A 21,413-nucleotide genomic window follows, 5' to 3' on the forward strand; every position below is an offset into this window, starting at 1 on the left:
GATTCAACTTTGCCTTCATTGGAAAGATGCTTTAACAAAGATGTTAGAATGGAGTGCACCTAGGCAATTGATTGAACACCCTTCATACTGACTGTAGGGCAAAAAACGTTCAATTGCTGAGGCTGTATATTATCGATAAATTACAACTGTGAATGATGGCACAGTCTGTATAATAGAGAAGGTCTTAATTGATGATTAAGAATTCTGTTTGAAAAATGTACAATTTAGCTAAAATTTATATTGCTTTTGGTATGGACATGTTCTGAATTGATTGTTGATTAGTGCTACAAATTGTGAATGAGATGTTTTCATCCTTTTCATGAAAATCTGATTGTATTAATCCCTGAGTGTACTTGAGGATTAATTTTTTTCAAGAGAGAATGTAAAAAAATTAAGAAAAATGTTCCATATACACTGGTAATGAAGTTAAAGAAGTTGACATCATCAGAACTTGAAAGAGTGGCTGACTTTTGATCAATAACGCTTCTTTTTTAAATTCATCGAATCTCCACAAGTGAAAAATATCTATGGAAAAAGAGATTGAGTCAAACTGTTTTGGTAGCAGGCCGCAAATTCTAAATTTTCAGCCAAACCAAAGTTCAAAAGTGTAAATTTAGAACTGTTATCTGAGAAATCTTTGTTAGGAAATACCTGGGAGTCAACTAAGAGCAGTTATAGTTGTTACTGCCAAAATGTGAGTCATGCAAATATTTATGGTTATTTTCATCTTGTGAATCAAATAAACAAACAAATACTTTATTTATTGAGGGTGAAATACATTACCAGTAGCCTGGTAGTTTACATGATGGCCCTCAACAAAAACAAAAACAAAAATTATACTGATTCTACTAATTATTACACTTCCAACTAAATTATTATTATTTATTATAAAAATCAAAAAGTCTTACTAATCTTGAAATGTTCTAGTAAAGAGTTTTCTTTGATAAAATTATTCTGTAGCATTTTCTGCAATTTGAGAGAGAAATTATGTTTCTGTATGTGTTACCTAGATTATTCCATAGATGAAATGCACTTGAGTGGAAAGTCCTGAGCCCTAAGTTTCTTTGACATGATGATGTCAAAACGTCATTACAGATAGGAGATCTAGTTCGATAACCATGTGTAGACCTAGCATGTTTAAAATATGAGGTGAAATATTCAGGACAATGACCCTGGCTAACTTTGTGTAACATAAAGAGTTTTCTAATGTGCACAATGTCATCTATAGGTAGCCAGCCTAATTTATCAAAAAGTTCTACGTAGCTGTCATTAATGGTGGCATCCAATATTGATCTTGCACATTGTTTTTGTACTTTTAACAGCCTTTGAAGGTTTTCAACAGAACATTTACCCCAAACAGTACAACAATAATTAAGAATAGGCTTAATGAGAGCATTAAATAACATTTTTCTGCATTGAATGGTTAAATGGACTTTAGCTCTCTTAAGAAGACATATTCTAGAGTTCAGCCTTTTTATTAGATTGTCGATATGTAAGTTACAAGAAAGATGAAGATCAATTATGACACCAAGAAGTTTTTCTCCCACTGATTCCTCAAGTCTTGTGTTGTCAATGGAAAGCTCCAATGCAGTTATTTCACTGTGATAGAGTTTCTTAGCAGTACCATTGAGTACGTGCTTGGTCTCTTTGTGAATCGTTTCTGCCTCTAAGCCAGTTCCACCCTGGCTTAAAGCAGTCACTAATCTTTTCGAGGAAACCTCTCTCACGAGGAGGATCATCGTTTCTGACCTTGATTACATCTCTTCCATCTGAGAAGTACATATCAATATCAGACAAATCTAAATTGTCATAGATCTCGTTTGCAATTATTGAGAACATTTCTTCAACATTTAGGCCAGTTTTTGCACTTGTCTCGATGTGACTAATGCCAAGCTTTTTGGCAAAGTTTTCCCCTTCCTCTCTGGTGATGACGCGTTCTCCCTCCCCTGCTTTATTACCCACTAAAATTAAACTCACATTGTCTGGTGCATAATCCTTAATCAACTGGTACATTCTGGGAACGCCTTCAGTAAGGGAGGACTCCTCAGTTACGTCATACACAATAGCAATGCCTTGAACTTTTCGTATGAGTTGTGGTGTCATCGCTTGAAATACTTCTTGTCCTGCCGTATCAACAATTTTCAAAGTAAACTCTCGGTCGTGCAGACGGATTTTAGAATTCTTAAAGTCCAAGCCACACGTAGAAGGGACTTTCTCCATGAAGATTTGGTCAGAATACCGTAAAAGTAGAGACGACTTTCCTACACCAGACTCTCCAAGAACAGCAACTTCAATATTTGCAGTTTCACCCCCCTCAACAATGCGTTCTTTCTGTTGTATCTTTTCAGATTCGCATCGAAACAACTTAGTGAGCCTCTCGGCGCAAGGCCTCATCTTATGGGAGTCCTTAATACAGTAAAAGACGATATCTTTCAGTTTATGCTCACCCATCATCTCGATGTCATGTTTGCGACGTTCCCTTTCTGGTATTTGTTGACCATCTGCGCAATAAAGAGAGAAAAAAGTATAGCTTGCTGCACCACAACCTTAATAAGTCGCAATTATAATGCTTGCCAGCGTGGCTACAAGAACAGATTAGCATTTGACAGCCAACTTCCCGAGTATTTTACAGGGTTCAGTAAGATTTCAAGATACTAATTATATACTCTACCACAGAGCTACAAAGACTTCGTTGGTGGGCTCAAGCTCCCAGATATCACCCCTCACCCCCAGCCCCTACCACCCGCTTGCCGTAAGTCAAAATGTAAAGCGAAAAACAAACAAATTTGACTGATGGATTTTTCAAAAATTATGACTTTTCACGGTCGGGGTCTACATAACTTTAATTAATACCCTCTTTTCTTCCATTTACTGCCCCAAAGACGTTCTGATTTTTTTGGTCTGTTGTTTTTTTTCAACATTATACTACGATAAAGTTTACACACGGTTTATGACCATCTCTTATTTTAAGGTTTTACATTCTCTAGGAAACTTCAGTGTCAGTAGCGTGAGGAATTTGTGGGCCAAACACGTATTGCGGACCTGTATTTTCTTTGTCTTACCTCACCTTAACAAATTACCATAACTGTGTTAAGTTAATAACATTGTTTACAAAAGTACGATACGTACCGCTCGTAAAAGGTATCCATGGTTGTGGGGAGGGCAGCCGTCCATTTATAACTTCCATCAAAGTGATTCCAAGCGAAAAGATGTCAATCTTAGTGTCATATTCGACAAGCGATCGGCCCCTTGGAATGGGAAAATTTGGATCATAGTCGAGGTGAAACGTCTCTGGTGCAGCATAAACTGGCGTTCCGGGTACAGGAGAACAATAATTTTGTTCGCCTTTTAGAAGCACTTTGGCAAGACCGACATCAGCAATCTTCGCCTGCTTTTCCTTGGTCAGAAGTATGTTTTTGCTGGCCAAGTCTCGGTGAACTATCGGTGGATTTTGCTGATGAAGATACGCGAGACCTTCCGCCACGTCCAACATAATCGAGACAGTTTCTGAATATGGAATCCTCCTTGGATGACAATCACGAATATGCCCTCTTAAGTCACAATCCAAGAGTTCAGTTATCAACATTGGCGGTGATGTATGTGAAATGATAAATTCCAATAACGTAACCACGTTTTTGTGCTGGAGGTTTTGAAGAATTTTGCATTCCGCTTCAAACTGAGAGAAATATTTGTTGTGGCTGTGAGGTTCTCTGAAGAAGCGTTCATGAAGGATTTTCACTGCAACTGGTTTGCCATCCAATTTGGCTCTGTAAACGTTCCCGAAACTCCCGCTTCCGATGAGTTTCTTGTGCTTAAGGTTTGGCAACATTCTCAGTAGGATTGAGGTCTGTTTATGCTATCACTAACAGCCTGTGTTTAGTACAAACATCAAGGCCCAAAATTATCAAAACTTTCGCTTCTTAAATGTCTTGTTCCCAGGTTCCTCTCATACAATGAAGTCTTTACATTAGAGGTCTGCTTCTCTTTCCCTACGCCAAGAAACGAAAGATGCTTGAAATTCTTAATGTTATAGAAGAAATAGTTGGCGTGCAGCGTGCAACCACTGAGTTATGGATGCGCTTAGGAGGTTTACTAAGCACTCACGAAGCTAGAGTCACACTTACCTATCACCTCGTGCGACTCTTACGCTTCTTTCGTGCTTAGAAGCCTCCCACGTGCATCCATACCTCGATGGTTGCACGCTGCACGCTGACCATTTCTTACTTTTCCGACAGGTAAACTGGAGTATCTGCGCAGGCAACAGCCTGACAATACAAGTCAGTCACCATGATATTTGCCAACATGGCCAAATACAAGACCCTGGGAGCATTATATAACTCCAAAATCCGAAAAATAACGAGGAAAGCTTCTATTAGTTGTTTCATATATAACTTCAGTAGACACTCAGTTCCAAAAAAATGACACCTACAACTAAGCATGATCCATGAACGACGAGACCCGATGACTGTATGGCTCTTCCAGGAAGTGTGGATAGGATAGCTCAGATGGTGTGATTTCGTAGATTTGGTGGATTTCGTAGTTATCCTTTATGTAGTTGATTATTGAAAAAGTCATCAAAGGATCGTTGATTGTGAATCGTTGATTGAAGATTGTTGGTTTGAGCTGATGATAAAATATCGTAAAACTATTTCTGAGAGCATGCACCTATTAAAAGCGTTGAAATAAATTCTAAGGCTTGCTTATTCCATTGGTAGAGTCAAATAGGGGTAACGTAGGGTTTTCAGCGTCAAAGGTCTAAGTATTCTATTGTTTTTTAATTAATGCTGAAGCCTCTGTAATAAGTAGGTAATTAAGTATTATAGTATTATCAACTGAGTTGATAACGTAAATTGGCCACCGCAAAGAGTTTAGCTTTTAAATTATCCACGGTGGCCAATTGACGTTATCAACTCAGTTACCCTGTGATACTCTCCCACCGAGTCGACGCAGCACAAGTTTCTCTAGAAACTTACCCTCTTTATTCATTTGTGATGATTAACTAATTTATGTTTTCGGTACAGGCTAACAGAAGGTACTTCATCACTCAAGCTCGGTGATCTAAATTCTAAATTCTAATAGTGGACCAATGCTACAAATACAACATTGATATGGAAAAAATGACTAAAAAATTCCTTACATAAAACCTTAAGTAAATGAGTTTACAAAAGAACTGCATTATTAACTGAAACAAAGATTTCTTTATTGACATCTCACTTGAAAAATAACAATACAATATTACTGCAACTTCGAAAATCTCTAACTTTTCAAAAACGTTTTTCGAAGGCTAGGCAAATAAACAATAATAAAGGGTCGTAAGGAACATTGATTTTTGTGGGAAAAGGAAAATTGGGGGGAAAATCCTTTCACCAAAGTGTCACCCTTACAAGCTTAATCCAAACTACATTTACCTACATTTTCACCACATTGTAAAAATAGCATCTTTACCTTAAGTGCTGTAAGCTATTCAAACGGTCAAAACGTATCTCACAATCTTATCTTCATCATGTTCACAGTTACTGTACTTAAAGTTGATAAAATGGCTTTGTCAACCTGAAACAACTATTCTTAAACTAGCTGATTGAAAATACACTGCGTTTTTGTTGGTCTCCTTGCAAGTGAAATAGAACACCTAATTTTTGGAATACTTCGTTCTTTTCACGTGCAATGTCACTACAGCACCACCGCAGCTTTTTAGAAATACTCATTCTTTAGGTTTTGTGTACCTGTACCTTAAAATGAGATGGATGATACCCGTTTTTCATTAATGAAAGATCATTGCCACCTCAGTCTTGTGATAATTTAACAGTTACAACTTGATTCAGTATCGAGGTTACTCTCTCTTTCTCTGCGTCAATATCAGACAAATCTAAGTTGCCATAGATCTCTTTTGCAATCATTCTAAATATTTCTTCAACGTTTAGGCCAGTTTTTGTAATCGTCTCGATGTGGCTAGTGCCGAGCTGTTTGGCACAATTTTCCCCTCTCTTTCTAGTGATGACCTGTCCTCCTCTGTTTTATTACTCACTAAAATTATACTCGCATTATCTGGTGCACAGTTCTTAATGAACTGATGCATTCTGGGAACTCCTTTAGTGAAAGAAGACTTAATTGTTACATCGTACACAATAGCAATGCCTTGAACGTTTCGTATGAGCTATGGAACCATGGATTTGCATTTTTCTTAGCCTGCTGTATCAACAATTTTCAAAATAAACTCTCGGTCGAGCAGACGGATTGTAGAATTCTTAAAGTTCAAGCCACCCGCAGGAACAATATCCTCAAAGAAGATGTGGTTAGAATATCGTTAAATTAGGGATGATTTTCCTACACCGAACTTGATACAGCAGAAGACGATATCTTTCAGCTTATGCTCACCCATCATCTCGATGTCACTCTTACGACGTTCCCTTTCTGGTATTTGTAGACCATCTGCTCAATACACAGAAAAAAAAGTATAATTGCATCACAGGCTTGATAAGTTGCAATTCTAGAGCTTGCCAGTGTGGGTGCATGTTCCATGGGTTTAAGTTAGGTTTCAAGATACCACACTGCAGCACTGAGCTACAGAGAACTCGTTGGTTGGCTAAAGACGTATACCAAGCTCAAGCTCCGAGAGCTCCCACCCCTTACGACCCGCCTACCCTTGCTCTCTCTTAAGAACTTCGATGTCACTAGCGTGAAGAGTTCGTGCAATAGCCACACGCGTATACCGCTCGTAAAAGGTATCCATGGTTGTGGGGAGGGCAGCCGTCCATTTATAACTTCCATCAAAGTGATTCCAAGTGAAAAGATGTCAAGCTTGGTGTCATATTCAACCCGCGTCGACCCCTTGAAATGGGAAAATTTGGATCATAGTCGAGGTGAAACGTATCCGGTGCAGCATAAACTGGCGTTCCAGGTACAGGAGAACAATAATTTTGGTCGCCTTTTGGAGGCACTTTAGCAAGACCGACATCAGCAATCTTCTCCTGCTTTTCCTTTGTAAGAAGTATGTTTTTGCTGGCCAAGTCTCAGTGAACTATCGGTAGATTTTGCTGATGAAGATACGCGAGACCTTCCGCCACGTCTAACACAATCGAGACAGTTTCTGAATATGGAATCCTCCCTGGATGACATCACGAATACGCTCTCTTAGGGAAGGTACCTTTTTTACTGGGGGGGGGATGGGTCGGGGTATGTTAGAAACTTTTTGCGAAAAAAGTCGTGGCCCTCCCACTTCTCAGAATGGATTAAAGCACGACCCTTCACAAACACCTACACAAAAACATCTGACCCTCCCCCCTCCTCCTCCATAGAAGACAAGAATAACCGGAAGTGTTACTCACATTACCGCGTCTGCCCACAAAGCAGTTAATTGCGTGGCATGTGATTGTACGGTGAAAAAATGAAAATGGGCGAGGATGTACGAGGAATAGAAAGAGGGAAATGCGCTTGTGGTGAATGCGAGGATTTCATGAGGTCAGATGGAGCAACTTGTGGCTACTGTGGCTGTTTGCCGACTCGCCATTCTAAAAAGGATGCCCGCTACTCCTGACTCTGTTGGTGGCACATCTGACTCTGTTGGTGGCACATCTAACTCTGTTGGTGGCACATCTGACTCTGTTGGTGGCACATCGGGTGAGGGAACAAGTGAAAGTGCAAGTGCAGAGAAGTGGAAAGATGAAGACCTGGGGTGGTTCCCGAACCCAAAGGGCGAATACACTGAGTTCTCAAATTGTACTCTGCCAAAAATTCTACCTGTCCTTTGGGACCACTTGTCCCTACAAGGAACACTTTCGCCGCTGTTTGTGACCGAAAGAAAGCGCTAATGGAAAGTTCGCGAGGCTTTGAAAGCAATAAATTACAAGTTGGCTTTTGTGACTTCTGATAATCCAGCGGCTGCCGTGAGATTCACGGAGGAAAATTTTTAGCGCAAAAACACCATGACGCTACCACGATTAAGGACAACATTGATGACCTTTCGAAGCTGAAGATCAAAATCGATGAGCTGAATGCGAAAGTGACCGAAGATGATAATGCGCTGTTCAATTCAAACGGACGGCGTATTGAATAATTTAGATTAATCTTCACTGGTAGCTTTGCTTGTATATACAAGTTTTAGGTTTCTATACACTTCGCGTGTTTGTTAACAAATGAGTCAACTAAGCGACATGGAGAAATTTTTTTCCTTGTCAAAAAAAATTGTGACCCACCACCGGTTGCGGATAAAACAGGTTTGACCCCTCCCAATTTGTAAAAACTTTATTAATCACCCCCTCCCCGATAAAAAACGTACCTTCCCTTAGGTCACAATCCAAGAGTTCAGTTCTCAGCATTGGTGGTGAAGTATGTGAAATGATAAATTCCAATAACGTAAACACGTTTTTGTGCTGGAGGTTTTGAAGAAATTTTGCATCCTGCTTCAAACTGAGAGAAATGCTTGTTGTGGCTGTGAGGTTCTCTGAAGTAGCGTTCATGAAGGATTTTCACTGCTACTGGTCCACCATTCCATTCGGCTATGTAAACGCTTCCAAAAGTCCCGCTTCCAAGAAGTTTCTTCCTCTTAAGATTTGGTAACATTCTAAACAGGACCGAATTTTTCCCTTACTATCGTCAACTGTCTGTAGAATAAACATCAAAGCCGGAAGTCGTCGATACTTTCGCCACTTACATGTCTTATTCCCAGGTTTCTCTCATTGGATGGAATCTCCATTCTCTTTCCCTACACTAAGCGCTACTATTAAAAGTCATCCTCAGCTTTTATCTGCTCACAGTAAATTGGGTCTCCGTTTTTCCGACAATCACAAGGGGTGAAATAAAAATGTCAACTTTGAGGGTGGAAGTTCAGTTCGCTTGCACACATACCATGACAATCAAATCAAGCAAAATGACCAATATGACCAATGATGACCAAATGGACAAGCGAGAAATTAAAATCGAACTTCTCAGGAATATTCTACCGCGTTGGCGACTCAGCCAGCAGGTCAGAAGGTATCTGGGAAAGAGTACATTGCCATACTTTTGTATCAAGAATAGTTGTTTTTTCCACGAAGTTGGTAAATCAACAAATAACGAGCACATGTTCACTGTGCACTAAATAGACGCAAGGAGTATTTGTTGAGGTCTGCCCATGTTCCTATTCAACCGAATATTTCAATTTCACTCTCAAGTGCTATTTAAAGTGGTCCTCAAGGAATGCATCCTTAAGCTACAGGGGGGTAGGAGGGGGAGGAGGGTACCCTTACCTCACTGACGCTGGTGATGCTTAAGTCGTGTCAAGAGACAGAGAGACAACATTTGCAAAATTAAAATAGGATCATTCTTTATATTTACCAGCTTGCTTATGCACTATACAGGTAAGAAATCGAAGTTTTAGGGCTGTGAAAGTAAAAATTGAAATTTGTACTAGAAGTAAATATAAACTGCTGCACAAGGCAATTAGGCTCTATTAAAATGGTATAGTTGCCTCAGTAGGTGCCATTATTTTTCTAATTAACATTCATAATCTAGAATAACCATCCAAAATTCAAATTACAGTAAAACGTCACCTTTCTCATAACCCTCAAATACTTATACAAAATTGCTTTTTGAAGACTGATGATACGTTATTCTACGACATAAGCCTAATAGGAAATGCAGTTACCACTTTCACAACAACATAATAAACAAACAAACAAACAAAATAAAAATATAAAAGAAATGGTTAACATGCAGCATGCAACCATTGAGTTATGAAAACACTTAAGAAGCTAGAGTCACACTTTGCTATCACCTCTTGTGACTCTTATGCTTCTCTCTTGCTTAGCTGCCTCCCACACATCCATAACTCACTGCACACTAACCATTTTTTAATTACAATTATGCCTATTGTTACACACATGTTCATATATGAATTGTTCAAATAACACATAATGAAACAAATAAAAAAGGGTGCACATTACAGCTTAACAGCAGCAATTACATGGTGAAAGATAACAAATGAAATACTTGTTTTTATCTGCAAGGGATGGATCTGGAGATAGAGGACCTGGATCTGCAAGGAAACCAAAACATAGTTGCCACTGAACTCTAACTGTCAATACTCTTTGGGAGGCTGACCAGTGAATTTCAATTCAGTGTACTGGACAGGCAATAGATCATAGAAAACATAAAAAATGGGTAAGGACAAAAAAAGTGGTGCACAAGGTGCAGCCAATTTTGTCCCTGAAGTTCCTATTTTGATGCCTTCTATGGTCTGTTACACCCACTAACTGTTTGAAGTGTAAAATGTACGGAAAAGTTATTGATACTCATGTCATCTGTATGTCTGTTCTCAACTAGATCATAGTAAGATTCAGTCAAATGCATTTATAATTCAGCTCCACACTGAAATAGATCTAGAGACTGACAAATGATAAAATTTCTTTATCAGGCAAACCTGAATAAGACCCAAGGCTCAGATGGTACCTGTAAGCAAACATGCCATACTCGACATAAGCTGTTTTTCCTCCTGTGTCTTCCAGATCAACATGCAGCCTATTCTTGGTTTGCAGCCATGTCTTGTCTTGACAATGGTTGCTATCCGTGATAATGGTTCCCAAGCAAATAGTGAAAAAGTGACAGGGGCAAAGGGATTGGATTTTATTGAATACCATCAGTGATAAAAAATAAGTCTACCTTTGAAGAAGAATTGACAACATGACCTATTCACAATACCTTCAAAGAACATCTCTGGATGCTCTCTTAAACATTGAACACCAGCAGCCCTTGCTTCTACGCATTACTATATAACTGATATGATACAAAATTCAGGTAATCACCACCTTCACCAACATCTAGAGGACTCAAACCATGCCTTATGCAGTCTAGAGTTCAACAGGTTATCAGACCCTCCACACATTACTGCTATAGGACCTGGGTTTACCTCAACATCACCAGGTAACAAAATACTTCTTTAAGCAAAGTTATAGGATATGGTCGGTCGTCTTTTGATATACTGAGTATAGAAACTATTCTATCTATGAATATACCTGATATTTCATTCTTTATAATTCATACAAATTCTGCGTAGCACTGATGACAATGGTAATCACAGAGTCGTTACTCTTGTTTTTCCTTCTTACTCAATGAGTCAGAAAAAGATCAAATTCTGAGTAACTTCTAAATTTAAGACACTTACATGATTTTAATTGATTTGGAACCTTTATTTCATCAAAAGAATACAATAAAAATCACTTTTTCCCAACTAACCTGAATAACGAGTCAGACCGTGATGTAACAACGTTAACAGTCACACTCAAAGAAATTCTACAAAGCTATCCCAAAGTTTTCTTTTTTCAAATTTTCGCACTTTTATTTTTGTGAACACACAAGCTTACAGCAATGTATAGCTCTCTTTACCTTAAAGAACGTAAAACTGAAACGTGTGCAGACTGTAGGAGTAAAATGAGACGTTTCAGTTTCTTTTGCAGTGTACATATCTAAATTCACTTCATATCGCGTTCCATCTTGCATAATTCGTGTAAGAAACTAGTGGGACCCAGGAACATGTTATGAAGTAAACGCTTTGTCCCAGTAACTTTGATTTATCCTACTAAATATCTGATATAGTCTGTTAAGCTTTGCCACATCACACATTACACCGGTGGAGTATATACATGAATTATTCCTTAAGAAAACGAAAAACGATCTCATAGCCACGATAACTTACATTAACAATTCGTACAAAAAATCAAAACAGCAAAATAGATAACTCTGGGAGCGAAAGACTTATCTGGAGGTATGAGCTGTTCCCGAATTTTAAAAATTTCTGCGTCACAAGTCCATCCTCTTGTATAGCTCGCGAAGCTTAGTTGATATGCAGCGCTTGGTAACCACTCTATCTCCGAACTATGGTTGCGCGGGCTCAACGTTTTTGACAACTACCGAAAACAATTGGTCTGGAAAGAAACTGCTTCTTGTCAATCTCAAATAATGAGCGAGATTTCAGCGGGCAGTCCTGCCCTCAGCACTAAAGTTAACTTGTACATTAGGAGGGCATTGATATATAGGTTCAATATTGAGTGATTACTTGGAGTGTCAGGTGGGTTCTTCTTGTTACCATATTCGAGTGTCAACCGAAGGAAGCTGTTGCATCAGTAACTCACATGTCCAAGAAACTGAATGAATGCTGCTTGATTCAACTTTGCCTTCATTAGAAAGATGCTGTAACAAAGATGTTAGAATGGAGTGCGCCAAGGCAACTGATTGAACACTCTTCATACTGATTGTAGGGCCGAAAATTTTCAGTTGCAGAGGCTGTATAATATCGATAAATTACAACTGTGAATGATGACACAGTCTGTGTAGTAGAGAAGGTTTTAATTGACGATAAAAAATTTTGTTTGAAAAATGTCCAATTTAGCTGAAATATATATTGCTTTTGGTATGAACATGTTCTGAGTTAACTGTTGATTAGTGCTACAAATTGTGAATGAGATGTTCTTATCCATTTCATGAAATCCAGGATTGTATTAAACGATAATGGTAATTAAATTATTTTAATGAAAATTTATTCACTTAATATTGCGTCTTTTAACATTAAAATGATCAAAAGCACTTTACATAAATTTAAAAATATATGTAAAAATACAGCAACTACAATGAATTATAAGAAATATCTTTAAAACCTAATACTAAAAATACACAATTGACCACCCCCAAGAAAAGTTACTTGTTGTAAGCTTAATTAAAAAGATGTGTCTTAAGCTTTTTCTTAAAAATGCTGAGTGATGTTGTTTCCTGAATATTTGCTGGAAGGCTGTTCCACAGTGTGGGGGCATAAAATGAACGAGCTCCTATTGTAGAGAACATGCGCCCCTTGGGACGGTCCAAAAATAATGAAGAATTCAATCTAAGGGAATAAACAGAGCACAACTTAATGGACAATATGTTACTAATGTAGCTAAGTGACATATTATATATAGCCTTAAATGTAATTATTAAAATTTTAAAATAAATATAGTAAAACACAGGTAACCAGTGACAGTTATATAAAGCTGATGTGATATGATCATACTATCTAATGTTCATTATTAATCTGGCTACAGCATTCTGTGCACATTGTAGTTTACTTATATGATATTTGGGGAGGCTGTAAAGTAGGCTATTATAATAATTGAGTCTGGATGTAACGAGAGTATGAACTAATGTTTTAAGGGATTCCTGTGAAAGGTATTAAGAAATTCTACGAATATTGTGAATATGATAGAAAGTGGTCTTACAAACTTGATTTATATGAGTTTCCATACTAATTGAATAGTCAAATATTGTTCCCAAATTCCTAACTTTGACCAAAAGAAACTCAATCCCTGAGTTTGCTTGAGGATGGAGCATTCTTTTTCAAAGGAAAATGTTAAAAAAATTAAGAGATATTTTTCATTTACAGTGGTAATGAGGTTAAAGAAGTTGATATCAGAGCTTGAAGGAGTTCAGAGTTTTGAATGATAACACTTCCTATTTTAATTCATTGAATCTCCACAAGTGAAGACTATCTATGAAAAAAGGGATTGAGGCAAACTATGTTTCTGGTAGCAGGCCACAAATTCTTAATTTTTAGCCGAACCAAAGTTCAAAAGTGTTGGTGTAGAACTGTTAGATGAGAAATCTTTGCTAGGAAATACATGGGATTCAACTAAGAACAGTTATAGTTGTTGCTGCCAAAAAGCAAGTCATGCAAATATTTTTATTGGGTAATGCACCTATTGCAGTTGATGAATTTAATTCAGTTTAACTGATTATGAGATTGATCAGAGAAGCCTGTTTGTGTATAAGCTCACTTCAGCAGTGACACATGAATATTGGCAAAATAAAAGTTAATTTTTACCATGTGTGCAAATGGCAAACACCAAGATTCAATTTTCTGTAAAGTTTTTTCACTACTGTAGTGAAGGTCAGCACCACCTTAATCTTGCAATAATCTAACACTGTGACCACCAATTTGACGCTTTTTTTTAAAGATACTTTCTAATTCTCTGCTACATGTGTACATATCAATATCAGACTAATCTAAATTTCTAGTAAACTATGGTTTTATGAGTCACCTTGTGAGTGGTTATTTCCATCTTGTCAATCGTCTCTGCCACTATTGAAAATTTCTTTGAACCAGTTCCACCCAGACCTAAAGCAGTCACCAATCTTCTCAAGGAAACCTCGTTCACGTGGAGGATCATTTGTGACAGTGATTGCATCTCCTCTGCCACTTGAGATAAAAGTATCAATATCAGACAAATCCAAATAATCATAGATATTCTTTGCAATCATTTCAAACACTTTTTCAACATTTTCTCCACTTTTTGCACTAGTTTCGACGAAGGGAATTCCACAATTTTGAGCAAAACGTTCGCCTTCCTCCTTAGAAACAACGAGTTCACTCAGCTTGCTTTCGGTCAAATCTGCCTTATTGCCCACTAAAAGCAAACTCGGAATGTCCGGTCTGTTCTTATCAATAAACTGCAACATTTCAGGAACACCTTCCCAGAGAGAAGAAGGGTTGTTCACGTCATATACGAGGAGGATTCCCTGAGACCGCCGAATTAGTGTTGGAATGATGGAATGGCGAAATCTTTCCTGTCCAGCAGTATCTACAACTCTCAATGTAAAGTCTTTACTATGGATTTTAATGGAAACGTGTTCGTGATCACAACCATATGTGGGAGCTACTCTCTCATCGAACTTGTGGTTAACAAATCTTGAAATGAGAGATGTCTTTCCCACATTCCATAGCCCAAGAACTGTGACTTCAATTGTTGGGATTTTCCCTCCAGCAATAATTTTCTTCTGCTCGATTTTTGAACATTCTCGTTGAAGCATTTTAGTGAGTTCCTCCGCACTAGGTCTCCTGTCGCTGGATTCCTCGATACAAAGAAACACAACTTCCTTTAGCTTATGCTCACCCATCCTCTCGATGTCACCTTTACGACGATCCTTTTCTGGGATCTGTACACCATCTTTAAACAGAGAAGAGAATGTAGAATTTGCTTAAGTTTCACACTAAATAAAATCAAATTGTAAATCGACACAACAATGTAGGGACAAGAGAAGAGTAAGATACCACTCACACCATTGTCAAAGTTTTGTATGGTTGGGTAGGGGAAAAATTCATTGATACCTTATTTCCTTGAATGAGTGCCCAGACACTTGTTTAAAATTTGGCTATAAGAAGGGGGGGGGGTGGGGGGGTGCTTATTCAAAGGAGGGTGCTTAATCTAGTGGGCGCCTATTAAGTTTTACTTTCAAAGAATTGTAACTTTATTGGTTGAATCGTTAAACAAAAACTACAGCATTATCCACGTAAAGTCAATATTTCTTGTTTAAAAATTTGGGAAACATTAATTTCCTTAAAAACATTTATTTAAAATTTGAGTAAAGGAAGGGAGGGTTGGGGGGGGTGTTTATTCAAAGGAAAGTGCTTAATCTAGTAGGTGCTTGAAAACTTTATTGGCTAAATCGTTAAACAAAAACTACAGCATTATCCACTTAAAGTAAATACTTCAATATTTCTTTTTGTTCAAACACTTGGGAAACATTCATTTCCTCAAAAAGACGACAGGGACTAAGCCAAGCAGTACAATGTTAATGCAGTTGGAACTGAAAATGTGACGCATGTGTATGGTGCTGACAAATTATTGGGCGCATTCCGATTGAACTAGCAATCCTTGTAGAAACTGTTTTTATCTACATCCCAACTAATTTGAGAAAACAGAGGAGGAGCAAGAGGGGGACACCTTTTTGAGGGGGGTGCTTATTTAACATTTAGATCCAGGCTGTAGGGTGCTTATTCAGGGGAGGGTGCTTATTCAAGGAAATACGGTATGCATAATTCATTTATCTGCCTTGCTCCTGCCGTGACAGTACTAATGACTAAATAAAGAGAGAGACTGACACTGATGTTATTTTAAACAGGACAGTTGAGCCCAAAAATTGAAACACAAGAAAAGTTCCTCCTGAAGAAAGAGTGATCACTAAAATTAATATTTAAAAATCAATTCAGGGTGCGTTCTCAAAATTCAGCTTCGATAATACTTCTATATGTACACTTGGATAAACTGTAAATTGCATTCACACATTGTTTTATACAACTTATAAAATTCGACACGTACCGCTCGTAAATGGACTAGCACCTGGCTGAGGATTAGGTAGCTTTCCAGTTATAACTTCCATCAAAGTGATTCCGAGTGAAAAGATGTCAATCTTAGTGTCATATTCGACAGGCGATCGGCCTTTCCTTGACATGGAAAACCTTGGATCATAGTCGGGGTGAAACGTTTCTGGTGCAGCATAAACTGGCGTTCCGGGCACAGGAGAACAATAATTTTGTTCGCCTTTTGGAAGCACTTTGGCAAGACCGACGTCAGCAATCTTTGCCTGCCTTTCCTTGGTAAGAAGTATGTTTTTGCTGGCCACGTCTCGGTGAACTATCGGTGGATTTTGCTGATGAAGATACGCGAGACCTTTCGCCACGTCTAACATAATCGAGACAGTTTCTGAAAATGGAATTTTCCCGGGATGACAATTACGAATATGCTTTCCTAAGTCACAATCCAAGAGTTCAGTTATCAGCATTGGCGGTGATTTATGTGAAATGATAAAATCTAACAACGTAACCACGTTTTCATGCTGGAGTTCTTGAAGAATTTTGCACTCCGCTTCGAACTTCTTCAAACATTCGTTGTTGCTGTGGGGTTCTCTGAAGTAGTGTTCATGAAGGATTTTCACTGCTACTGGTTTACCATCCAATTCCGCTCTGTAAACGTTCCCAAAACTCCCGCTTCCGATAAGTTCCTTCCGCTCAAGGTTTGGCAACATTCTTGACAGGTAGAGCTTTGTTGATGCCATCACCAGCAGCTTGTATTAAGTCAGGCATTAAGTAGTACATCAAAGCCGGAAGTTATCAAAACTTTTCGCTTCATGAATGTCTTGTTCCCAGGTTCTTCTCATATAATGAAATCTCCATATTGGGGGTCTGTTTTCCCGACTCCAGGGAACGAAAGATGTTTAAAAGGCTCAATGTAATAAAAGAAATGGTTAGCGTGCAGCGTGCAGCGTGCAGCGTGCAGCGTGCAGCGTGCAGCGTGCAACCATTGAGTTATGGATGCACTTGGGAGGTTTGCTAAGCACTCACGAAGCTAGAGTCACACTTACCTATCACTTGGTGCAACTCTTGCGCTTCTTTCGTGCTTAGCAGCCTCCCACGTGCATTCATAACTCGATGGTTGCACGCTGCACGCTGACCATTTCCTAATTTTCCGACATATAACCTGAACTATCTGCGCAAGCAACAGCCTGACAATACAAGTCAATCACCATGATATTGAACCATCTTATTTGCCAAATACAAGACCCTGACAGCATCATGTAAGCGCACAATCCAAAAAATAATGAGAAAAGCTTGTATTAGTTGTTTCAGTATAGACTCAGTTGCAAAAAAATGGCGCCTAAAGAGCATAATCCATGAACGATGAGACTCAATGACTCTATGGCTCTTCTAGGAAGTGTGGATAGGATAGCTCAGATGGTGTGATTTCGTAGAATTGGTAGATTTCGTAGTTATTCTATACGTAGTTGATTATTGAAGAAGTCATCAAAGGATCGTTGATTGTGAATCGTTGATTGAAGATTGTTGGTTTGAGCTGATGGTAAAATATTGCAAAAATATTTCTGAGAGCATGCACCTATTAAAAGCGTTGAAGTAAATTCTAAACCACAATTGATCATATCTACACCGATGAAATGATCTATTAATTAAATTAAATGGTATTCATTGATCTAACTTTGGTCTCCTAAGGCTTGCTTGTCCATTAGTAGAGTCAAATATGGGTAACGAAGGGTTTTCAGCGTCAAAGGTCTAAGTATTCTTTTTAAGCGTGGTCTGTAATGTTCTATCTGCACACTTAAATTATACAAAGCTATGACTGATTTAATGCATGAAATTGTGAGAATAGCCCTTTTTTTAAATGATGCTGAAGCCTCTGTAATAATTAGGTAATTTAGTATTATCAACTGAGCTGATAACGTAAATTGGCCACCGTAAAGAGTTTAGCTATCAAACTCTTTGCGGTGGTCAATTTACGTTATCAACTCAATTGATAATACTAAATTACCCTGTTTAACTTTCCCACAGACGCAGCACCAGTTTCATGAGAAACTTCCCCCCTTCATTCATCTGTAATGATTACCTAATTTATGTTTGCGGTACAAGCTAACAGAAGGTACTTCATCACTCAAGCTCGGCGATCTGAATTCTGAATTCTACTCCTGGACCAAGGCTACAATTATAACATTAATATGGAAAAAATAATTTTAAAATTCCTACATAAAACCTGAAGTAAATGAGTTTACAAAAGAACTGCATTATCAACCTGACACAAAGATTTCTTTATTTACATCTCACTTGAAAAATAACAATACAATGTTACTGCAACTTCGAAAATCTCTAACTTTTCAAAAACGTTTTTCGAAGACTATGCAAATAAACAATAATAAAGGGTCGTAAGGAACATTGATTTTAGTGGGAAAGGAAAATTGGAAGACAAATCCTTTCACCAATACGTCACCCCTACAAACTTAATCCAAGCTACATTTACCTACATTTTCACCACAATATAAAAATAACATCTTTACCTTAAGTATTGTAGGCTATTCCAACGGTCAAAACGTATCTCACATCTCTTATCTTAAACATGTTTACATTTACTGTACTTAGGGTTGATAAAAATGGCTTCGTCATTCTGAAACGACTATTCTTAGACTAATTGATTGAAAATACACTGCGTTTTTATATTTGTCTCCTCGCAAGTGAGATAGAACACCTAATTTTTGGAATGTTTCGTTCTTTTCACATACAATGTCACCATAGCACCACTGCAGCTTTTTAGAAGTACTCATTCTTTTGGTTTTGTGTACCTGTACCTTAGAATGGGATGGGTGATACCCGTTTCCCATTAATGAAAGATCAGTGCTACCTTAATCTTGTGATAATTTAGCAGTTGCAACTTGATTTAGTATCGAGGTTACTTTCTCTTTCTCTACTAGATATGTATACGTCAATATCAGACAAATCTAAGTTGCCATAGATCTCGTTTGCAATAATTCTAAACATTTCTTCAACGTTTAGGCCAGTTTTTGCACTCGTCTCGATGTAACTAATGCCGAGCTGTTTGGCACAATTTTCCCCTCTCTTTTTAGTAATGACGCGTCCTCTCTCCTCCGTTTTATTACCCACTAAAATTAAACTCACATTATCTGGTGCACAGTTCTTAATAAACTGGTGCATTCTGGGAACTCCCTTAGTGAAAGAAGACTTATTTGTTACATCATACACAATAGCTATGCCTTGAACGTTTCGTATGAGCTGTGGAACCATAGATTGGCATTTTTCTTGGCCTGCCGTATCAACAATTCTCAAAGTAAACTCTCGGTCGTGCAGACGGATCGTAGAATTCTTAAAGTCCATGCCTAACGTAGGAACAATTTCCTGAAAGAAGATGTGGTCAGAATACCGTAAAATTAGAGATGACTTTCCTACACCGGACTCTCCGAGAACGGCAACTTCAATCTTTGGAGTTTTCCCCCCCATAACAATTCTTTCCTTCTGTTGTACCTTCTCAGATTCACATTGAAACAGTTCAGCGAGCTCCTTGGCGCTAGGTCTCTTCTTAGGGGAATCCTTGATACAGTAGAAGACGATATCTTTCAGCTTATGCTCACCCATCATCTCGATGTCACTCTGACGGCGTTCCCTTTCTGGTATTTGTCGACCATCTGCTCAATAAAGAGGGAAAAAAGGTATAATTTACTGCAACAAAAGCTTGATAAGTCGCAGTTCTAGAGCTTGCCAACGTGGGTACTAGAACTGAGTAAAATATGAATGCCAAGTTGCATGTTCCTGGGTAAGATTCAATTTCAAGATACCACGCTGTAGCACTGAGCTACAGGGAACTCGTTGGTTGGCTAAAGACGTATACCAAGCTCAAGCTCCGAGATCTCCCACCCCCTTCGACCTGCCTACCCTTGAAAAAAACGTAAAAATGAAAAAAAAAGGCAAATTTTTCCAACGAATTTTGCTAAAAATTATGACTTTTTACGATCGAGGTCTGCATAACTCCAATTCATGGCTCTCTTCTTCCATTCGTTGCCACCGAAAGACCCCGCTACGTTTCTGTTGTTGTTGTTGTTTTTTTTTTTTTACGTTATACTAAAATAATACTTACACTTGATTTATGACCATTGCCACCTATTTTAAGGTTTTACTTTCTCTCAAGAACTTCAATGTCAGTAGCGTGAAGAGTTCGTGCATGAGCCACACGCGCATGCATTGCGGACCTGTATTTTCTTTAAAATATGTTCAGTTGCATGTATTGTTTACAAAAGTACGATACGTACCGCTCGTAAAAGGTGTCCATGGTTTTGGGGAGGGCAGCCGTCCGTTTATAACTTCCAGCAAAGTGATTCCGAGTGAAAAGATGTCAATCTTATTGTCATATTCGACACGCGATCGGCCCCTTGAAACGGGAAAAATTGGATCATAGTCGGGGTGAAACGTTTCTGGTGCAGCATAAACTGGCGTTCCGGGTACAGGAGAACAATAATTTTGTTCGCCTTTTGGAAGCACTTTGGCAAGACCGACATCAGCAATCTTTGCCTGCCTTTCCTTGGTCAGAAGTATGTTTTTGCTGGCCAAGTCTCGGTGAACTATCGGTGGATTTTGCTGATGAAGATACGCGAGACCTTCCGCCACGTCTAACATAATCGAGACAGTTTCTGAATATGGAATCCTCCCTGGATGACAATTAGCAATGTACTTCCCTAAATCACAATCCAAGAGTTCAGTTATCAGCATTGGCGGTGAAGTATGTGAAATGATAAATTCCAATAACGTAACCACGTTTTTATGCTGGAGGTTTTGTAGAATTTTGCATTCCGCTTCAAACTGCGCCAAATATTCGTTGCGAGATGTGAAGAGCTTTTCATGAAGAATTTTAACTGCTACTGGTCCACCGTTCCATTCAGCTTTGTAAACGCTTCCAAAACTCCCGCTCCCCATAAGTTTCTTCCTCTTAAGATTTGGTAACATTCTAAACAGGACCGATTTTTTCCCTTACTCTCGTCAACTGTCTGTAGAATAAACATGTAGGCCGGAAGTTGTCGTACGTTCGTTTTTCAGATGTCTTGATCCCAGGTTCCTCTCATTGCATGACATCTCCATTCTCTTTCCCTACGCTAAGCGCTACAATTAAAAGTCATCCTCACTTTTCGTAGCCCACGGCATAATTTAGCTTTCATCTGCTCTCAGTAAATTGGGTCTCCGTTTTTCCGACAATCGCGAGGGGTGAAATAAAAATGTTATGTTTGAGGCTGGAAAGTAAGTTCGCTTGCACACATACCATGACAATCAAATCAAGCAAAATAGTTGAATA

At 38.5% G+C, this 21,413-nt stretch overlaps 3 protein-coding genes and 1 pseudogene across 5 annotated transcripts; all 4 read right to left on the minus strand.

The window, feature by feature from the left end:
* Positions 1-719: 719 nt before the first annotated feature.
* On the minus strand, positions 720-4,013 carry LOC131784247 (uncharacterized). Its single transcript, XM_059101047.2, has 2 exons — positions 3,130-4,013; positions 720-2,501 (listed from the first exon to the last, which is right to left on the minus strand). The coding sequence occupies exons 1-2, from the start codon at positions 3,827-3,829 to the stop codon at positions 1,615-1,617; spliced, it is 1,587 nt and encodes a 528-aa protein (XP_058957030.2). The 5' UTR covers positions 3,830-4,013; the 3' UTR covers positions 720-1,614.
* Positions 4,014-6,181: 2,168 nt separating this feature from the next.
* LOC131784225 (uncharacterized) lies at positions 6,182-8,559 on the minus strand (annotated as a pseudogene).
* Positions 8,560-12,710: 4,151 nt separating this feature from the next.
* On the minus strand, positions 12,711-17,025 carry LOC131784244 (uncharacterized). Of its 2 annotated transcripts, XM_066163546.1 has the most exons (3): positions 16,098-17,025; positions 14,040-14,945; positions 12,712-12,850 (listed from the first exon to the last, which is right to left on the minus strand). In XM_066163546.1, exons 1-2 carry the CDS (start codon positions 16,831-16,833, stop codon positions 14,065-14,067), a joined length of 1,617 nt encoding a protein of 538 aa, XP_066019643.1. In that variant the 5' UTR covers positions 16,834-17,025; the 3' UTR covers positions 12,712-12,850; positions 14,040-14,064. The 2 variants fall into 2 exon arrangements, with proteins under 2 accessions (XP_058957023.2, XP_066019643.1); XM_059101040.2 differs by having other exon boundaries at positions 12,711-14,945.
* Positions 17,026-18,344: 1,319 nt separating this feature from the next.
* LOC136277981 (uncharacterized) lies at positions 18,345-21,169 on the minus strand. Of its 2 annotated transcripts, XM_066161007.1 has the most exons (3): positions 20,380-21,169; positions 19,598-19,758; positions 18,345-19,471 (listed from the first exon to the last, which is right to left on the minus strand). In XM_066161007.1, exons 1-3 carry the CDS (start codon positions 21,068-21,070, stop codon positions 18,977-18,979), a joined length of 1,347 nt encoding a protein of 448 aa, XP_066017104.1. In that variant the 5' UTR covers positions 21,071-21,169; the 3' UTR covers positions 18,345-18,976. The 2 variants fall into 2 exon arrangements, with proteins under 2 accessions (XP_066017104.1, XP_066017102.1); XM_066161005.1 differs by having other exon boundaries at positions 18,345-19,758; positions 20,380-21,163.
* Positions 21,170-21,413: the final 244 nt, after the last annotated feature.

The sequence above is a fragment of the Pocillopora verrucosa genome, chromosome 1, assembly GCF_036669915.1.
Source record: "Pocillopora verrucosa isolate sample1 chromosome 1, ASM3666991v2, whole genome shotgun sequence".
NCBI lineage: Eukaryota > Metazoa > Cnidaria > Anthozoa > Scleractinia > Pocilloporidae > Pocillopora > Pocillopora verrucosa.

Bases quoted from the DNA above. Each gene is read 5' to 3' on its own strand.
- LOC136277981 (XM_066161005.1), bottom strand. From the start codon at position 21,070: ATGTTACCAAATCTTAAGAGGAAGAAACTTATGGGGAGCGGGAGTTTT. The intron at 19,759-20,379 runs GTACGTATCGTA...TTTATTGAGCAG, and splicing joins ATGGACACCTTTTACGAGCG to ATGGTCGACAAATACCAGAA.
- LOC131784247 (XM_059101047.2), bottom strand. From the start codon at position 3,829: ATGTTGCCAAACCTTAAGCACAAGAAACTCATCGGAAGCGGGAGTTTC. The intron at 2,502-3,129 runs GTACGTATCGTA...TTTATTGCGCAG, and splicing joins ATGGATACCTTTTACGAGCG to ATGGTCAACAAATACCAGAA.
- LOC131784244 (XM_059101040.2), bottom strand. From the start codon at position 16,833: ATGGCATCAACAAAGCTCTACCTGTCAAGAATGTTGCCAAACCTTGAG. The intron at 14,946-16,097 runs GTACGTGTCGAA...CTCTGTTTAAAG, and splicing joins TGCTAGTCCATTTACGAGCG to ATGGTGTACAGATCCCAGAA.